The 18,173-nt window shown below is 38.5% G+C and overlaps 1 protein-coding gene across 1 annotated transcript in view; it reads right to left on the minus strand.

Annotated features, from left to right (window-relative positions):
• Positions 1 to 18,173, minus strand: part of IQCM (IQ motif containing M) — a 488,337-nt gene that overhangs the window by 237,972 nt on the left and 232,192 nt on the right. The window contains exon 8 of the mRNA XM_044930386.2: positions 10,604 to 10,662. Coding sequence (XP_044786321.2) covers positions 10,604 to 10,662 — 59 coding nt within the window. The remainder of the gene's footprint in view (positions 1 to 10,603; positions 10,663 to 18,173) is intronic.

The raw sequence follows: 18,173 nt of genomic DNA on the forward strand, positions 1-18,173 counted from the left end.
AGCACACTCAGTGTGAGGACCAGAAAGCATGTCAGATTTTACTAGAAAAGCAGGAAATGTGGACAGTCTTCAGAGCAACCTGGAGAGGGATGGGACTTGTAATCCCTCTCCCCAGGCTTCTGCTTCCCTATTCTCCCTCTGGATGAGTTCTTCCATGAAAAAAGTAATTAAAACTCTGACTTTCCATGTGAAATGAGACATCCATTCGTCATTTCACTTTTGTGGGTAAGATTACTGTGATTTAGAGATGAGAACTTATGTGATCCCTCTCTCATTGTTCTCCTCGCTGTTTCTCAGCTGTTTTCTTTCTGGCTCCACACAGGAACTGTTACCAATAAAGTCTGCTTCTTTCCCTGCCAGGTAGTTAATGGTGTCAACAAGATGAAATTACTTTTTATAGCAGGAGACGGAAAAAGTATTCATTGACCAAGAAATGGAGAAGCAGGAGGTCTTGCTCTAAAAGCACCTTCTCCCATAGACAAGGACAAGCTTTTCATAGGAAAAGGGGCTAAAGGGACAGAATGGGGCAGATGTCATGGTCACTTAGATTCATGGCAATGGGTGGTGATTTCCTGGATCAGGGTCAGTGCCTCTTTTCTGCTCCTTTAGAGTTTGAGTCACAAGCAGATGGAACCAACACGGTGACCTTGGGCAAGGATTATAGCATTAAAGTGACAGTGAAAGTGAAGTCATTCAGTCGTGTCTGACTCTTTGCGATCCCATGGACTGTAGTCTACCAGGCTTCTCTGTCCATGGGATTTTCCAGGCAAGAGTACTGGAGTGGGTTGCCATTTCCTTCTCCAGGGGATCTTCCTGACCCAGGGATAAAACCCAGGTCTCCTGCATTGCAGGCAGACGCTTTACCCTCTGAGCCAGCAGGGAAGCCCTACAGCATTAAAAGGAGATGATAAAGAGTTTCAGAGCAGCAGTACTCAGCTGTTTTGGCACCAGAGACCGATCTCATGGAAGATAATTTTTCCATGGACCAGAGGGGTGGGGGAGTGGAGTGGTGGTTTGGGGATGATTCTCATAAGGAGCATGCAACCTAGATGCCTCACAAGCACAGTTCCAAGTGCCATTTTACTCCTGAGAATCTAATGCTGCCCCTGATCGGACAGGAAGGCAGCAATGCAAGCAATGGGGAGCAGCTGTAAATACAGACGACGCTCCGCCCACTGCTCATCTCCTGCTGTGTAGCATGGTCCTTAGCAGGCCATGGACTGCTAGCGGTCCGTGGCTCAGGGGTAGGAGACTCCTGTTATAGCAAGATCTTCATCCCAATTTTGAAGTTCAGACAGCTTATACCACTTTCTTGTGGCTAAACTTCTTGTTCATGTCATGTAAACACAGCTAGAAAATACAGTCAGCTTGGTTTTCTGCAAGTTTTCTTAGAAATGAGTTGGGGGTGGCTGTTTTCTAGCTTCCTTGATGAAAGCAGGTGTTCTTATGTGATTTAATATCAGACTGTATCAGTTATCAATGGGATAGTATGTGCAGAACTAAAGAAAGCAGTAGTGAGGCCAAGAGCCAGAATGTGTACAAAATGATGGCATGCCAGTCTGAATTCACTTCCTTTATTTTAATTTAATTTTATGATTATTTTTGTTTTCACTAGATTGCTATACCATGGAATGATATATAATGTTTCTGAATTTCAGGAGGCTAAATTTCAAGCTTTCCATAAAATCTTTGCAAACAAGGTAGAGAAATACAGGCTGACTGGCTGATCTTGGGTGGTCCAGTGAATAGTGTCATTACTGGCTGAGATGGTGAATATACGACAAAGACACGGGAAAGGGAATACACGATAATTTCAGTTTTGAGAGATGCTTATTATGGGATAATCCAGTGAAGATATTCAGGAAGGAGTAGAAAGTCTGAGATAGGAATTATAAATGCCTGAAAAGGGGAAAAAAATCATTAAAAGGCAGAGAAAAGATCCAGAATTTTAATTCATGCATTGAACATATATATATACATTTACTCACTCATTCACTCATTCAATGTAAGTTGCTCTTTTAACACTGGGGATACACTAATAAATAAAATAGAACATTCCCTTTCCTCCTTAAGTTTATGTTTTAGTAGGAGAGACAGATAGTAATCACAGTAAACAAGTTAATAATAGAGTCTGTTAGGAAGCAATGTACGCTATCATAAAAAATAAGGCAGGGTAAGGTGACTGGGGAGTGCTAGCAGGGGTACAAATTGCAAGGTTAGTGTATGTTTTGCAAATAAGATCATCTATAAATGTGTGGACACCAAGTGGGTAAAAAGTGGGTAGGGTGAGTTGGGAGACTGGGATTGACATGTATATACTATTGATACTATGTATAAAATAAACAGCTCAAGAGAACCTACTATATATCTCAGGGAATCCTACGCAGTGCTCTGAGGTGACCCAAATGAGAAAGAAATCCAAAAGTGAGGGGATATACGTACACATGTGTGTGTGGCTGATTGCTCTGCTACACAACAGAAGCTATCACAACCCTGTAAAGCGTGAACTGATCATCTCAGGCAAAGGTGACACGGAGCTAAATCCAGTGATGGGATGTGATCGCTGTACTTGTAAAGCTCTGTAGTTGGTTCATGTATATGACTGTGCAAATAATTCCTCAGACTCATGAGGATGGTTAGGTACATTTCCTGCAGCATTGTAGTTACCACTTAACAATTCTCTGGGTCATCACACCTCTATACTCTGAATTCCTTGAGAGAGATTACTTTTCCTTGTGTGCCTGGCAATATATAATAGATGAAGGGAAGGAAAAGAAAGGAGGGATGGCAAAAGAACGGAATGGGGACATATCTAAGAAAGTTTGAGGGTTTGCTTGTTTGGGTTTTTATTTTTCAGAATTGAAGTCAGTGTGACTATTTTCCTTAAGAAACTGAATGACCAAGTTGACAAATGATAGGCTTCATGAATTGATCTAGGCTATTATAGTTTGGTTCCACTGAACACTGTATTCATAAAATTACATTTGAAATGCTGTATTCTTCCCCAAGCATCACATTTCAAGAGGGATACTTTTCAGTATAGTAAGCACCCATTCCTTTCCTCTGTTTTTATCTCATTTCCCCTTATGGAATTGCACTTCTTCTTCTCCAATCATGTGACTCCTCTATGATTTGCCTGGTCATGTCATCCAAGCTGGAAGGTCAGCCAGAATATTTCTACATGAAGTGTGAATGTGTCTTTGTGTGTGTGTGTGTGTGTGTGTGTATAATAAGAGACTTTTCTTTTTTGGTAAGACCAGGAAGTACAATTACAAACAGCTGGAAGCCAGTCATTTTCCTTACCACATGGAGAACAGCTCTGTAGTAAGAGGCTTTAATTGTTTCAAACAGGGACAAGCAGAGATGTAAAATGAATGAAAGGAGAGTGCATCCTAAGACATCACTTGAATCTATTGAATTCGCTGAGTCTAAGATGCTGAACAGATCCCCACCATACTCTACACTCTTGGAATTTCCACTTACGTGAGCAAACAGCTAAATACCATTTTGCTTAAGCTAATTTGAATTAGTATCCTAATAACGATATAGATAGATAGATAAAGAGAGAATCTAAAAAGAGAAAATTGGTGCCTAGAGTGGTTTCAAAAAGACTGACTCAGGAGCAGTGGTTACCATTTCAAGGTAGATAGGTGCTGAGCGTCACACAGAGAACTGTCCAGATCAGAGCACTACTTGGAATGAAATGGGATTCCACTTGAACAGACTCATTACTAGTCCCTGGAGTCTTCAGCAAGAGGCTATGTAGAAGGCTCACCCTTTGGATAGTTTCTGTAGGAAATGTCTAAGGTTTCTTAAACTCTGATATTCTATAATTTCCCAGAGACAAAACACACTAAAGGAACCATCACTGGAGAAATACCATCCACTCTAAATTTATTTTCAAAAAACACTTAGCTTCTACTGACCCAGAAAAAAGTTGTTCACAGAAGATACTATGAACAAGCTAATATTACACTGCGTGCATGTGTGCTAAGTCGCATCGGTCATGTCCAACTCTTTGAAACCCTATGGACTGTTGCCCTCCAGGCCCCTCTGTCCATGGGATTCTCCAGGCAAGAATACTGGAGTGGGTTGGCATGCCCTCCTCCAGGGGATCTTCCTGACCCAGGGATCAAACCTATGTCTCTTAAGTCTCCTGGATTAGAAGGTAGGTTCTTCACCACCAGGGCCACTATTAGTAGATAAAAAATTTCAGAAGAGATCACAGGAAAGTCATTAGGTAGTAAACTGTAAAAGTGCTTTGAGATAAAATAGGTGGACTCGAAATATTTCAGGAAAAATGATGATGGACAAGTGTAGTAATTTTAGAGACACAAAGGAAAAATTTAAATGGCTAGATTTCCAGACTTTGAAATGTGAATTTCATACTTAGATATGCCAGGAAATGTACAGTATTCTATAATATCAAAAAAGAGGAAATTTAGAATTCTTAGCACAATTTTGCCTTTTAGTAACACATTGGTGAGTCATATCCAGCAACTTCTACCCTTTTTGTTTAAGCACGCTACAAAATAGAAAGGGAAAGTATACAATTATTCCTCATCTACATATTTACACAAACTATCTGGGATAGTTGGGATCCTAAAGAATGAAAAAAGAGAGAGAAACTTAAGATTTATAAAATGGTACACTTCATTGATGACATATATGAAAAACAATGTTTACATTATCCAGAATTAACAGTAAAAAGGTGGAAGGCTGATTACCACCTTTTGAACTTCTTACAACTTGAACATTATGAGTCAACAACAGAATGTTTTTCCTCTATGAATTAAAAACTCATCAATTGTTCTATTTGATGCTTAGAAATCAGTCATTTTCAAAAGCAGTTATGTACTTTAGAAATTCACCAAAAGGAAAATTCATCACTAAAGTCAGATGAACAGCTCACTGCAGAAAGACATCAAAAGAGAATAAATGTTTTGTTTATGGAATACAATAGTATATCTAAATGAAGGTGATACTATTTGCAATACAGTCAGAGTAGCCGAGGAAATTCAAGTGAACCTCAAGAAAGATATATGAAGAACACCTTTCTCACAGAAAATAAAATTACAATGTCACTGTAATACTATAATAGATTACAATCCTGGTTCACAATTTTTGCTTAGATATTGAAACCAGTTCTATTTGCCAACTATAGAGGGTTCCCCCAAAGCTTGTGGCTATGGGTAGAAAAATTCCATCATGTTTTTCTTTTCTATAACTAAGAAGAGGAGGAAAAACCAATTCATATTGATTGTAGCCTGGCAATGATAATATATGTATGATGTATTTTCACCCTTTAAATGTAAAAGTACTTTAGAAATTGGACAGTACCCTTCTGAAATTGATTGATAACTGATGAAAGGTCATAACATACTGTGTCTTATGTAGACTCTAAGGAAAACTCTAGCTGAAAATATATGAGAAATTTCTCTCTAACAAGAAAAAAATTTAAATATAAACTTAAAGGGTTTCAACATTTGGATTCTAAGGGCTTCCTGGATAGCTCAGCTGATAAAGAATCCACCTGCAATGCAGGAGACCCCAGTTGATTCCTGGATCAGGAAGTTGCCCTGGGAAAGGGATAGGTTACCCATTCCAGTATTCTTGGGGCTCCCTGGTGGCTCAGATGGTAAAGAATCTGCCTGCAATGCAGGAAACACTTGGGTTTCATCCCTGGGTTGGGAAGATTCCCCTAGAGGAGGGCATGGCAACCCACTCCAGTATTCTTGCCTGGAGAATCCCCATGGACAGAGGAACCATGGAATTTCTGATAGAAATGGTATAGGATTTCAAATAAACAAGAAAATCTTAATAGTGTTTCACTTAAATATTTTCAATGAAATATGTAAGCAAATGAAATATTTACAGTTTTATATCATTCACTTGTGTTTGTTGCTCAGTCACTAAGCCATGTCCGACTCTTTGCCACCCCATGGACTATAGCCCACCAGGCTCCTCTGTCCGTGGGATTTCCCAGGCAAGAATACTGGAGTGGGTTGCCATGTCCTTCTCAAGGGGATCTTCCTGATCCGGGGATTGAATATGTGTCTCGTACACTGGCAGGCAGATTCTATACCACTGAGTCACCAGGGGAGCCCATGTTGTCCACTACTTCACTTTATTTTCACGTTTCTTCACTTTTATCTCTCTCTTTTTCTCCAGAAGCACCCTTATACATGTTAATTCATTAGTTTCAGCCTACTTCTCTTAAGTAATCATCAGAAAGGCTGTTAAAATTTAAGATACAAACAACATAAAAGCAGCATGACTGAGTAAGAACACTATAAAATGAGGGTTGGATTCTAGTAACAGTTTTTGTTTGTTTCTTTCTTTTTCTGTGTGACCTTTTGTGACCTTAAAGAAGTCACTTTAATCTTTTTAAATCTTCATTTCTCAACTGAAAATTAAAGAAGGATTGGATCAAGTGCTCTCTCAACTTCCCTTCAGCCATCATCCTCTAAAACGTTCATAACATCCCTGCAAAAATTAGCTAGATGTCCCTTCAAAACTTTGCCACAGCTCTTTATGCGGCAACAGATGGCAGACGAAACAGGAAAATGTTTTGCATTCAGAGTAGCTGCTTGGCTTCGGGAAAATAAAAACAAGCACTCTCCTTTCAGACTGTACAATTTTTATCATTGGAAAATGGGACTAAATTTTAATTTAGCAATACCTATGAAGAAAAGAAAAAGACTTCCCAATCAAACTAACCAGGTAAAGGATATTTATAGGAAAAAGACTTACACAAAAAAATAAGGTAACACTATCCACTAGTTTAAAAATGTACATATAGTATTTTTTTCTTTAAAGCTAATCTTTTTGTGAAAAGGCTTTTGATGACAAATTCAATTTAATAGATATGAATTATTCAGATTTTCGATTTGCTCTATGTAAATTTCGGTATGTTCTCTTTTTTCAACATTTTTTCCATTTCATCCTTGTCTTTGAATGTGATAGGCAAGAAGTTACTCATATAATCTTTTATCTTTTCACTGTCCACAGAATATATAGTGATTCTACTTTTTTCATTTTTAATATTGGTAATTTGTCTTTTATTTCTTACTTTTGTTAGGAGTTAACAAACTCTATATTCTTAAAATTTAATATTTTCAAAGAACCAACTTTTGGCTTTGTTAATTTGGTTTATTGTTTCTGATTTCTATTTCATTGCTGTTTTTATCTCTATAATGAATGTTACACATGCATCTAAAAAATGTATATTCTACAGTGGTTGGCTATAGTCATCTATAAGTGTCAATTATGTCAAATAAGTTGAAGGTTTGTTAAAACATGCAATATTGTTATTTATTATTTTTTTATTTTACTAATTTTCTTATCAATTACTAAAAGAGGAATGTAAAAAAATTTCCAGTCATAATTATGGAGGTGTCTATTTTATTCTTTAATCCTGTCAGTTTCTACTTTATCTATTTATGTTGTTCTGTCACTAATCCATCTCTGACTCTTTGTGACCCCATGGACTACAGCATGCCAGGCTTTACTGTCTTCACTATCTCCTGGAGTTTGCTCACACTCATGTCCATTGAGTCGGTGATGCCATCCAGCCATCTCATCCTCTGTCATCCCCTTCTCCTCCTGCCTTCAATCTTTCCCAGCATCAGGGTCTTTTTCTATGAGTCAGCTCTTTGCATCAGATGACCAAAGTATTGGAGTTTCAGCTTCAGCATCAGTCCTTCCAAAGAATATTCAGGACTGATTTCCTTTAGGATGGACTGGATGGATCTCCTTGCTGTCCAACGGATTTTTAAGTCTTCTCCAACACCATAGTTTGAAAGCATCAGTTCTTCAGCGCTCAGCTTTCTTTATAGTCCAGCTCTCACATTCATACATGACTACTGGAAAAACCATAGTTTTGACTAGATGGACCTTTGTTGGCAAAGTAATGTCTCTGCTTTTTAATATGCTGTCTAGGTTGGTCATACCTTTTTTCCCCAAAGAGCAAGTGTCTTTTAATTTCACGGCTGCAATCACCATCTGCAGTGATTTTGGAGCCCAAGAAAATAAAGTCTGTCACTGTTTTCTTTCTTTCCCCATCTGTTTACCATGAAGCAATGGGACCAAATGCCATGATCTTCATTTTCTGAACGTTGAGCTTGAAGCCAGCTTTTTCACTCTCCTCTTTCACTTTCATCAAGAGATTCTTTAGTTCTTCTTCGCTTTCTGCCCTAAGGGTGGTGTCATCTGCATATCTGAGGTTACTGATATTTCTCCCAGTAATCTTGATTTCAACTTGCACTTCATTCAGCCCAGTGTTTCTCATGATGTACTCTGCATATAAGTTAAAGCAGGGTGACAATATACAGCCTTAATGTACTCCTTTCCCGATTTGGAACCAGTCTGTTGTTCCATGTCTGGTTCTAACTGACCTGCATACAGGTTTCTCAAGAGGCATGTCAGGTGGCCTGGTATTCCCATCTCTTGAAGAATTTTCCACAGTTTGTTTGGATCCACACAGTCAAAGGCTTTGGTGTAGTCAATAAAGCAGAAGTAGATGTTTTTCTGGAACTCTCTTGCTTGTTCGATGATCCAGTGGATGTTGACAATTTGATCTCTGATTCCTCTGCCTCTAAATCCAGCTTGAACATTTGGAAGTTCACAGTTCACGTACTATTGAAGCCTGGCTTGGAGAATTTTGAGCACCACTTTGCTAGCATGTGAGACGCAGGTGGATTATTTACCAGCTGAGCCACAAGGGAAGCCCTCGCCACTCCTTCGGTGCTGGCATTCTAACATTTCCATGGAAATCTGAGGTGTTTACTAAGTCCCTGTCATTTGGCAGGACTTGAATTCCAATTTCTGCCTCTCTCCATGGTGAAGAGCAACTGAAACATCTGCCTAGGCTTTACATTCCACAAATGTTAGAGGAGTTTGTCTCATTCACCCTGTCCTTAACATCTAAAATAGCAGGTTCTTAATGTGTGTTGTCAAATTAATAAACTATGAAAGATTGAAAGAAAATTTTCTCAACAGGACAAGATACAAATCTGTTTTTCCTTTTCCTCTAGAAATTGTTCATTAATTCAATTATATTTTCTGAGTATCCACTACATTCCACAGATTGTGCCATGAACTGTAAATTGAAGCATTAATAGAATCAACCATCCCTGCCCTCGCAGAACTTGAAATTTTAGCCAGGTATCATTCTGACATAATTTAGCTTATAGTAGATAGCCATGACTCTGCAATTAAAGGACCAACATTTGAATCCAGTTCCCTCACTGACTAGCTGAATGGCTGTAAGTGAAACATTCAACATGTTTATCCATCAGTAACATAGTGAAAATAAAAATACATCACGTGTTGTTATGGGAGTTATATGCAAGTACCTTGTACAAGATAAACACAGAATGATTGCTATTACTAAATTCATTATGAGACTAGCTCTCAGAAAATGTCTAATCTTAAATTAGATATTTATTTATTGGATATTTAAATAATTGCACTGCATTATTTCACAGTCATATTTGGCCTAGATTCACCATATAGTACAATTCTATAGTGCCTGAACTTTAGAGTCAGATGTGTTTTGAAATTCAGATTTTGTTTCAAAGTCTAGGAAATTAATATAGCATGTATGCCATATATCTTACAACATTGAAGTACAGTCTGTGGCATGCCCAATCATTAAATATATTATTAATTAATACAACTAATGTTCATATGTGTGCAACACTGGAATATTCACATGAAGTGGGCAAAGTGTAGACTATGAGTAGTCATAATCACATGTTATTTTGGTCAGGTTTTGACGCTAAAGTTTTGGCACCATCTTAGGTGATATCAGCTTTCAGTTTCTGGAGCTTTCCAGATTTGGAATTATGAATGAGGGATTATGGACATTGTATAGCCACACCTTAAGAGTAATTGAGAGAAGGAATTAAGCAGGATGTCTGGTAAGAGAAAGTAGCCTGAAAAATATATTTGAATAAACCTGTATTTACTAGGGGGTTAGATTTCCAAACTGGTTGCTTCTGGCAAACTTTAGTCTTCTGAGTTTACCCTTCCACTAGCTGCATCTATGTGGCTGACACAGAGCTTTGCAGCAGGGTGGTACAAAAACAGTACCAGGTGAATGAACCTATTACCAAAGCAAAAGAAAGCACAAGTTTGAAACCTCTCCTTTTCAGAAACTTCACCATTAGCTTTCCCTGTCACTCTCCAATCTATCTCACAAAATCAGTTTTTCACAAAAGTCTGTCAACAAATTTGCTACGCAGAGAATCAGAGCAATCTTAAGACTCTCAGAGTCACTGAAAAGCATGCTGTACCATAGCAGATTGTTGTACATAGCTTCTAATAAGCCAAACTACTGAGACATCACGCAGCAGTGTTTATAGAGTGCTTTTACTAGCCACTGTAAATCATAGCCGGGTCTACTGAATGAGCAATATACGCTCAAAAAAAAGAATTGTTTTCCCTTGCTTCAGTCAAATTAAATGGGAACTTTGAAAAGATAGGTTCATACTGTGAGCTTTCAACAACCTACACTTCTTTAAACCAGATACTTAAGTCAGGATAAAACCAAAGCAAGCACATTAATTTAAACATTCATGCTATCATATAAAAGGTGTACCTGGGTTGCGGCTTTGACTCTGGCTTTATAGATTGTTGTTCTTTTTTAATGAAGTTTTTCTAGAAGAAAAGGAAGAATTGACACAATTAGGAAAACTTCACTGTCAATAAAATTTTAATTGCATTGATGTTCTACTATATTAATCAAAGGGAGAAAGAACTGTTCCATTATACTAAATATTAAAAGCCTGATTATACTATATATTAAAAGCCTGAACAATGATATACATATGTATGTCTAATGTGCTCATGTTAAGTCATTTCAGTCATGTCTGACTCTTTGTGACCCTATGGACTATAGCCCACCAGGTCCCTCTGCCTGTAGGATTTCCCTGGCAAGAAAACTGGAGTGGGTGGCCAAGCCCTCCTCCAGAGGATCTTCTTGACCCAGGGATTGAAGCGTCTCCTGCATTGCAGGTGGAGTCTTTACCACTGAACCACTGGGGAAGCCTCAATTACGAGCCTAAAAATGTATATAAATAAGTGTACTCAGCAGCATATGATCATAGAACCTCCTCCAGCATCTTCTAGCCCCCAGGAATACAACTCCTACTGATTATTTCAGTGAACAAATATTCATAAAGATCTACTACAGATAAGAATTTACTTACTTACTTATTTGTCCCCCACCTTATAAAAATATTAAAGTAGCTTCCAAAAATACAGTATGTATTAAAAAGAAAAAAAAGAATATCAAGTTGAAAGGAAAATATGAATAGAAAAATAAGGTCAAGTCAGAAGATCCTCTGGAGGAGGGCCTGGCCACCCACTCCAGTTTTCTTGCCGGGGAAATCCTATAGGCAGAGAGACCTGGTGGGCTATAGTCCATAGGGTCACAAAGAGTCAGACATGACTGAAGCGACTTAACATGAGCACATTAGACATATGTATGTTTCTGCTTTTGCTTAATGTTTTACACAGATTTGTCTCTCAAATTTCTAGCTATCAAAATATCGTGGCCTAAACTGTGTTCCCCTAATATTCATATGCTAAAGCCCTAATCCCCAGATGTGATTCTATTTGGAGATAAGGCCTTTTAGGAGGTAATGAAGATTAAATGAGATCATAAGGGTGAGGCCCTAATCCAATAGGACTGGTGGCCTTATAACAGAAGAGGGGCCACAGGCATGCACAAAGAAAAGGCCATGTGAGGACACAGCAAGAAGAAGAAATCTATAAGTCAAAGAGAGAAACCTCGGGAAAAACTCACTCTGTCCAAGAACTACAAGAAAATTAACTTCCACCGTGTGAGCCACTCAGTCTATAGCATTTTATTATGGCAGGCCTGGCAAACTACAGCGCAAAGTAACAAAGAGAGCACGGCAGTTCTAACACTCACAATGTCTATAAGAGAAGCACACTTATTTTCTGTAAATTTTTTTCCATTAGACTAACTTTGAAGATTAACTTTTCTTCTAAAATTTCTTCCATGAGTACTTTAAAGGAAGCCTGGGATAATGGCATGGTCAGCTTCAAGAGCATCTCTTCAATAATGACACTGGAGTGCTTAATATGGATCTTTTATACAATCCTTCAATACCAGTCAACAGTGGAAAGAACAACTCAGAAAGATAATTTTTCAAGACCTCAGAATAACTGGGCCATTCTCTTTCTGGTCAGTAGGTGTGATCCAAAGCTTAAACTGATACCTAGAGGCAATGCATACCCAATTTATAATCTGCTATGACAATTATTGTGCCCAAAATAGCTTTTGAAAAGATGGCCTTGAATGGGAGGAATTTGAGGCAATCTTGTTAATGAGTGAAGATTAATGGATTTGGGATTGTTGGCGTTGTCTTCCCTCTCAAGACTCTAGAAGAAGTCAGTACCAGAAAGTGTCTTGGCTATGGATGTGTTTCTGATACCACAAAGAAAATATTTATTTTAGTTTTGCTTTTAAAGTTTCAAGTATATATATTTCACCACTGTTTGGCACCTGGAGTCAAAGAAGTCTCTTCTATAAAATCTCAGGATATATAAAGAATAAATGTAAACATGAAATATGGAAGAAATCTGCATTTGTATTGCAATAGCACTCAGTTTTAAGACACAGAGTGATTATTTTAAATATATTAAACAAATCATAAACCTCTCCTTTGGAGTCAAGCTTCACTCTATCCTATAGTGAGTATTCTCCTGAATGCAGTCTGACTTGTATGTATAAATTTTTATTTCATGCCATTCATTTTTTAAGGTTGAAGATTAACTTTTCTTCTATAGTTGCGTTAGAATACAATAATAACCTTGAGAAGCACTTTGTATCATCTCTTGACTACTTGTACCTTTTAGAACTCCCTGATCATGTTTTCTATTTCAAAGCAAAAAATCATCCTCAAAAGTAATATTGTACTTTTAAAAATGTATGCGCACATATAGGTGATAATAAAACATGAAACAGGACCTATAGTTTAAATACCACCCTCAAGATGTTCCATGACACATATTCATGGCTAGAAAAATACTCATGGCTGTACAAATTATTTTTTAACCTATATTCCATACTTTCACACAAAACAAAGTGCTTGGCTTGAAACACACTGTCCTTATAAGATATACTATTTACACTTGCCAGCTTGATTTTTTTTACTACCTCCTTCTCTGGCCACATGACACACTCTCCATTATGAAGGGTATCAGATATGAAGGTCATTCAGCAAAGCAGCCTGTCAACCATTCTTTTTTTAAACAGTGGTTGTACAAGACACAGACTAAAAGGCAGCCACCCCAACTTCAGGATTTTAAAATTTTATTTGTCTGTTCTGGGTCCTAGTTATGGTATGCAGGATCTTTTTCAGTGGCAGGCATATTCCTAGTTGCAGCATGTGGGATCTAGTTCCCTGCTGCTAAGTCACTTCAGTCGTGCCCGACTTTGTGCGACCCCATAGACGCCCACCAGGCTCCCCTGTCCCTGGGATTCTCCAGACCAGGGACCAAATCTTGGCCCCCTGCAGGGGAGTGTGGAGTCTTGGCCACTGGACCATCAGGGAAGTCCCTCAGACAAACAGTCTTCAGGATTTTTCTTACTAAAATGCTCTCTGATTTTTTTCTAGTGACATCTGTTGTTTCTTTTTCTTCCTACTTAACATAATTAGAACCTGAGGGGTTTGGGGTCATCTTTTTGCAAAGTTGCTTCAGTCGTGTCTGACTCTGTGTGACCCCATAGACAGCAGCCCACCAGGGTCCTCCATCCACAGGATTCTCCAGGCAATAATACTGGAGTGGGTTGCCATTTCCTTCTCCAATCAGCAGTCCTTTATTTAAGGGTTCTTGGTTTTTACCTAAGTCTTCGTTTTCTCCATACCTATATATTAAAATTGCAAGTCCATTTTGCCTTGATGTTTCTATTCCATTCTCTCTCAAAATGTTTCTTCTTAGCACAGCTGCCACCTGCTTCTCGAGACCTCCTCAAGGTCCTAGTCTCTTCATGGCAATGCATTTCAAGGGACACATTCTAAATACTTGGTTGAAGATGTAAGTCACTTATTAAACACTCATGTCAAATTTCCAATGTTTTTAACAACCTGTGTTGATTTATTCCAAACCTTTTTTTCAGACTCCTTTCCCACATATTTTCTCAAACGCCACAATTTAACTGGCACCAACTTGTGATAATTCACATAATATTATTACATCTCAAACTTCCTTTCAGAAGCAGCTGTCTTATCTACCAATTCCCCCTTCTTTCCAAATCTCATCTGGAATTTGTGTTTTCCTTTTGACAATGCTGCTAATTTCTCTCACAGTTTAATGATTAAATTTTTGCACTGATTAACCAGAAATGAAATACGGAAAAAAGCCTTTCATTTTGCACCTTCACGCTAGCCATGTTTCTATATTACTACTATTAGCGTCAAATTCTACAATATGTTTGCATTATAAAGGTAATCTATAATTGGCACATTATGCCTCCAATACTTTACCCTAAAATGTAGTTAAAGGATATTTTCTAAGTAGCAAGAAATTTTCATAGTTTTAAACAGCTTTGTGACCCTACCAGAAGCATATATAAACACACATTTAAGGTAAATGAAATGTTTCTGTAAAAATAGGTAACAGTGAACAGAAATCACTAATAGCATATACATGTAAAATTACAAATTACACATTAAAACATGTGAAGTAAACTGAAAAGCTTTTTCTGCCAAGCTTGAATATAAACATTCCTGTTTCCCCAGCAGAAGTCAGCCATGTCACCAGCACATTCTGTGAAATAGCAGAGTTGCACCCCTTACACTGCTACTGCTTCTTGATAAATATTTTAAAAAGAAAACTGTCAATAAGTTGCACACATGCAGAACCAAAAGGCACTGGCACCCCACTCCAGCACTCTTGCCTGGAAAATCCCATGGGTGCAGGAGCCTGGTGGGCTGCTGTCCATGGGGTCACAAAGAGTCAGACACGACTGAGCAACTTCAATTTCACTTTTCACTTTCATGCACTGGAGAAGGAAATGGCAACCCACTCCAGTGTTCTTGCCTGGAGAATCCCAGGGACAGGGGAGCCTGGTGGGCTTCCATCTATGGGGTCGCAAAGAGTCGGACACGACTGAAGCGACTTAGCAGCAGTAGCAGCAGCAGAACCAGAAGGCACAAAACACATGATTTTGGAATTTTTCACAAGTCATTTTCTTTACATTGTTGTATTTAAGCGTTTCTTTCTCAAAACACACAGAAAGAACAGGAAGGTTTTCAAGCCACAGAATCACCCCCAGGAAGTTGCGATAGGCCCAGGTAACCCCTAGTTTCTCCAAACCTGCTCATGGAGCCATAGATGCCTCCACTTTGAAGGTGTTCTCAAGTGCAGTGTTTCCTTTACTTTCCTTATGAGAAGTCAGGGGAATGCCACAAGGAATGCTGGTCACTTGGTCATAGCCACGGCCTCAAAAAGTCATTCAACTTTCAGATGAGGAAAGACTGAAGAAGGTGGCCCAACAAAACATAGGTTGGCCCTTTACCAATCACTAGACAAAATTTCTTTAATCTCCAAGGGAAATCAAGCCTCTTTGACATGTAGAACTTTAAGGCTAACATGGTAGCAATACAAAGATGAGTAAGAAAGACAGAGAAGTTTACATCCCAGTATAAGTCCCTCTCAGGGTTGAAACTTATTTCTAAAAGATATAATAAGGCTGTTATTTCTTGAAGCATGTTCATAGCAACAAATCAGAGGATAATACTATAATACATTCTAAAAATAAAAATCAAAGATATTTTAAATGCATAGTTGAGATGAAGGGAAAGTAATGGAATTCCTATCTGGTCAAAAACAAGAAGAAATGTTGAATTTACTGTTGTACGAGTTCTGAGACTTGTCTCTGCCCCAGGGATTGTGTGGAAATTTTAGACAACCTAGACCCTGGGTTTTAATGAGCTCTGTGCCTCCTGAGAAATCTGTATGCAGGTCAAGAAGCAACAGTTAGAACCAGACATGGAACAACAGACTGGTTCCATATTGGGAAAGAAGCATATCAAGGATGTATATTGTCACCCTACTTATTTAACTTATATGTGGAGTACATCATGTGACATGCTGGGCTGGAAGAAGCACAAGCTAGAATCAAGGCTGCCAGGAGAAATATCAATAACCTCAGCTACACAGATGACTCCAACTTTACAGCAGAAAGCAAAGAACTAAAGAGCCTCTTGATAAAGTGAAAGAGGAGAGTGAAAAAGCTGGCTTAAAACTCAACATTCAAAAAGCAAAGATCATGGTATCTGGTCTCATCCCTTCATGGCAAATAGATGGGGAAACAATGGAAACAGTGAGAGACTTCATTTTCTTGGGTCTCCAAAATCCCTGCAGATGGTGACTGCAGCCATGAAATTAAAAGATGCTTGCTCCTTGGAAGAATGACAAGCCTAGACAGTATATTAAAAAGTAGATATATCACTTTGCCAACAAAGGTCAATCTAGTCAAAGCTATGGTTTTTCCAGTAGTCATGTATGGATGTGAGAGTTGGACTTTAAAGAAAGCTGAGCACTAAAAATTGATGCTTTTGAACTGTGGTGTTGGAGAAGACTCTTGAAAGTCCCTTGGACTGCAAGGAGATACAACCAGTCCATCCCAAAGGAAATCAGTCCTGAATATTCATTGGAAGGTCTGGTGTTGAAGCTGAAACTCCAATACTTTGGCCACCTGATGCAAAGAACTGCCTCATTGGAAAAGACCCTGATGCTGGGAAAGATTGAAGGCAGGAGGAGAATGGGCAACAGAGGATGAGATGGTTGGATGGCATCACCGATTCAATAGATAGGAGTTTGAGTAAACTCTGGGAGTTGGTGATAGACAGGGAGGCCTGGCGTGCTGCAGTCCATGGGGTCACAAACAGTCGGACACAACTGAGTGACCGAACTGAACTGAAGCAATCAAGGTGTCAGAAAAAAACAACAAGCTACACATTCAGAAATTTTAGGACTGCAATACCCTAATTAAGGTAAACAGAATACAAAATAAGAATGAGTTTCCTTTTCTATATATTCAGAAATATATTGCTGCTGCTGCTGCTGCTAAGTCACTTCAGTAGTGTCCAACTCTGTGCGACCCCATAGACGGCAGCCCACCAGGTTCCCCCATCCCTGGGATTCTCCAGGCAAGAACACTGGAGTGGGTTGCCATTTCCTTCTCCAATGCATGAAAGTGAAAAGTGAAAGGGAAGTCGCACAGTCGTGTCTGACTCTTAGCAACCCCATGGACTGCAGCCCACCAGGCTCCTCCATCCATGGGATTTTCCAGGCAAGAGTACTGGAGTGGGGTGCCATTGCCTTCTCCTCAGAGATATATTAAAGGACCCCAAATTATCAAAGTTGACCGAGCTAATTTGGAAAATAACAACTAGACATTGTAAAAATGAAACATATGATTGAAATAACAGAGAGCTAAATGAATAGCAAAAGACAAGAATGGATACACAAAAATATTTAAACTAATATAAAAATAAAATCAGGTAGGAAAAAAAAGACCCAGGATGCAGCACTGAGAGGCAGAGAGATGGCAAATATGAAAAAGAGGGAAAACAAGAAAAACAACTGAATGGAAGGCAACGTATATGTAAGGACAGTTTCATAACAAGTTTTAATCAGAGTTTATACAGAAAAAAAATGGAAGAAAAATACCATTTAAAGAGATAGTGACAGATATTTTTTTCCCATACCGCAGAAAGACACTGATTTTAGGAAGCCAAATAAAAACCAAGCAGAATAAACAGAAAACCACACTCATAATAAAACACATCTCATAATAAAACAGCAGAACAACAATTAAGTCCTTAGAAGTAGAGAACAGAGACACATTACTCACAGAAGAAAGACAACTGGATAAACATCTGATTTTTCAATAGAACAGTGGCAGTCAGAAAACATGAAAATGATAACCTCAATGTTTAGAGAATGTATTATTGAGGATAAAAGTAAATATAATATGAACAGAAGCTTTCTGCCAACTGACCCTTACCTAAAATGAGTGAAAGTCACTCAGTTGTGTCCGACTCTTTGTGACCCCATGGACTGTAGCCTGCCAGACTCCTCTGTGCATGGCATTCTCCAGGCCAGAATACTAGAGTGGGTAGCCTATC

Source organism: Bubalus bubalis, chromosome 17 (assembly GCF_019923935.1).
Source record: "Bubalus bubalis isolate 160015118507 breed Murrah chromosome 17, NDDB_SH_1, whole genome shotgun sequence".
In the NCBI taxonomy this organism is placed as follows: domain Eukaryota; kingdom Metazoa; phylum Chordata; class Mammalia; order Artiodactyla; family Bovidae; genus Bubalus; species Bubalus bubalis.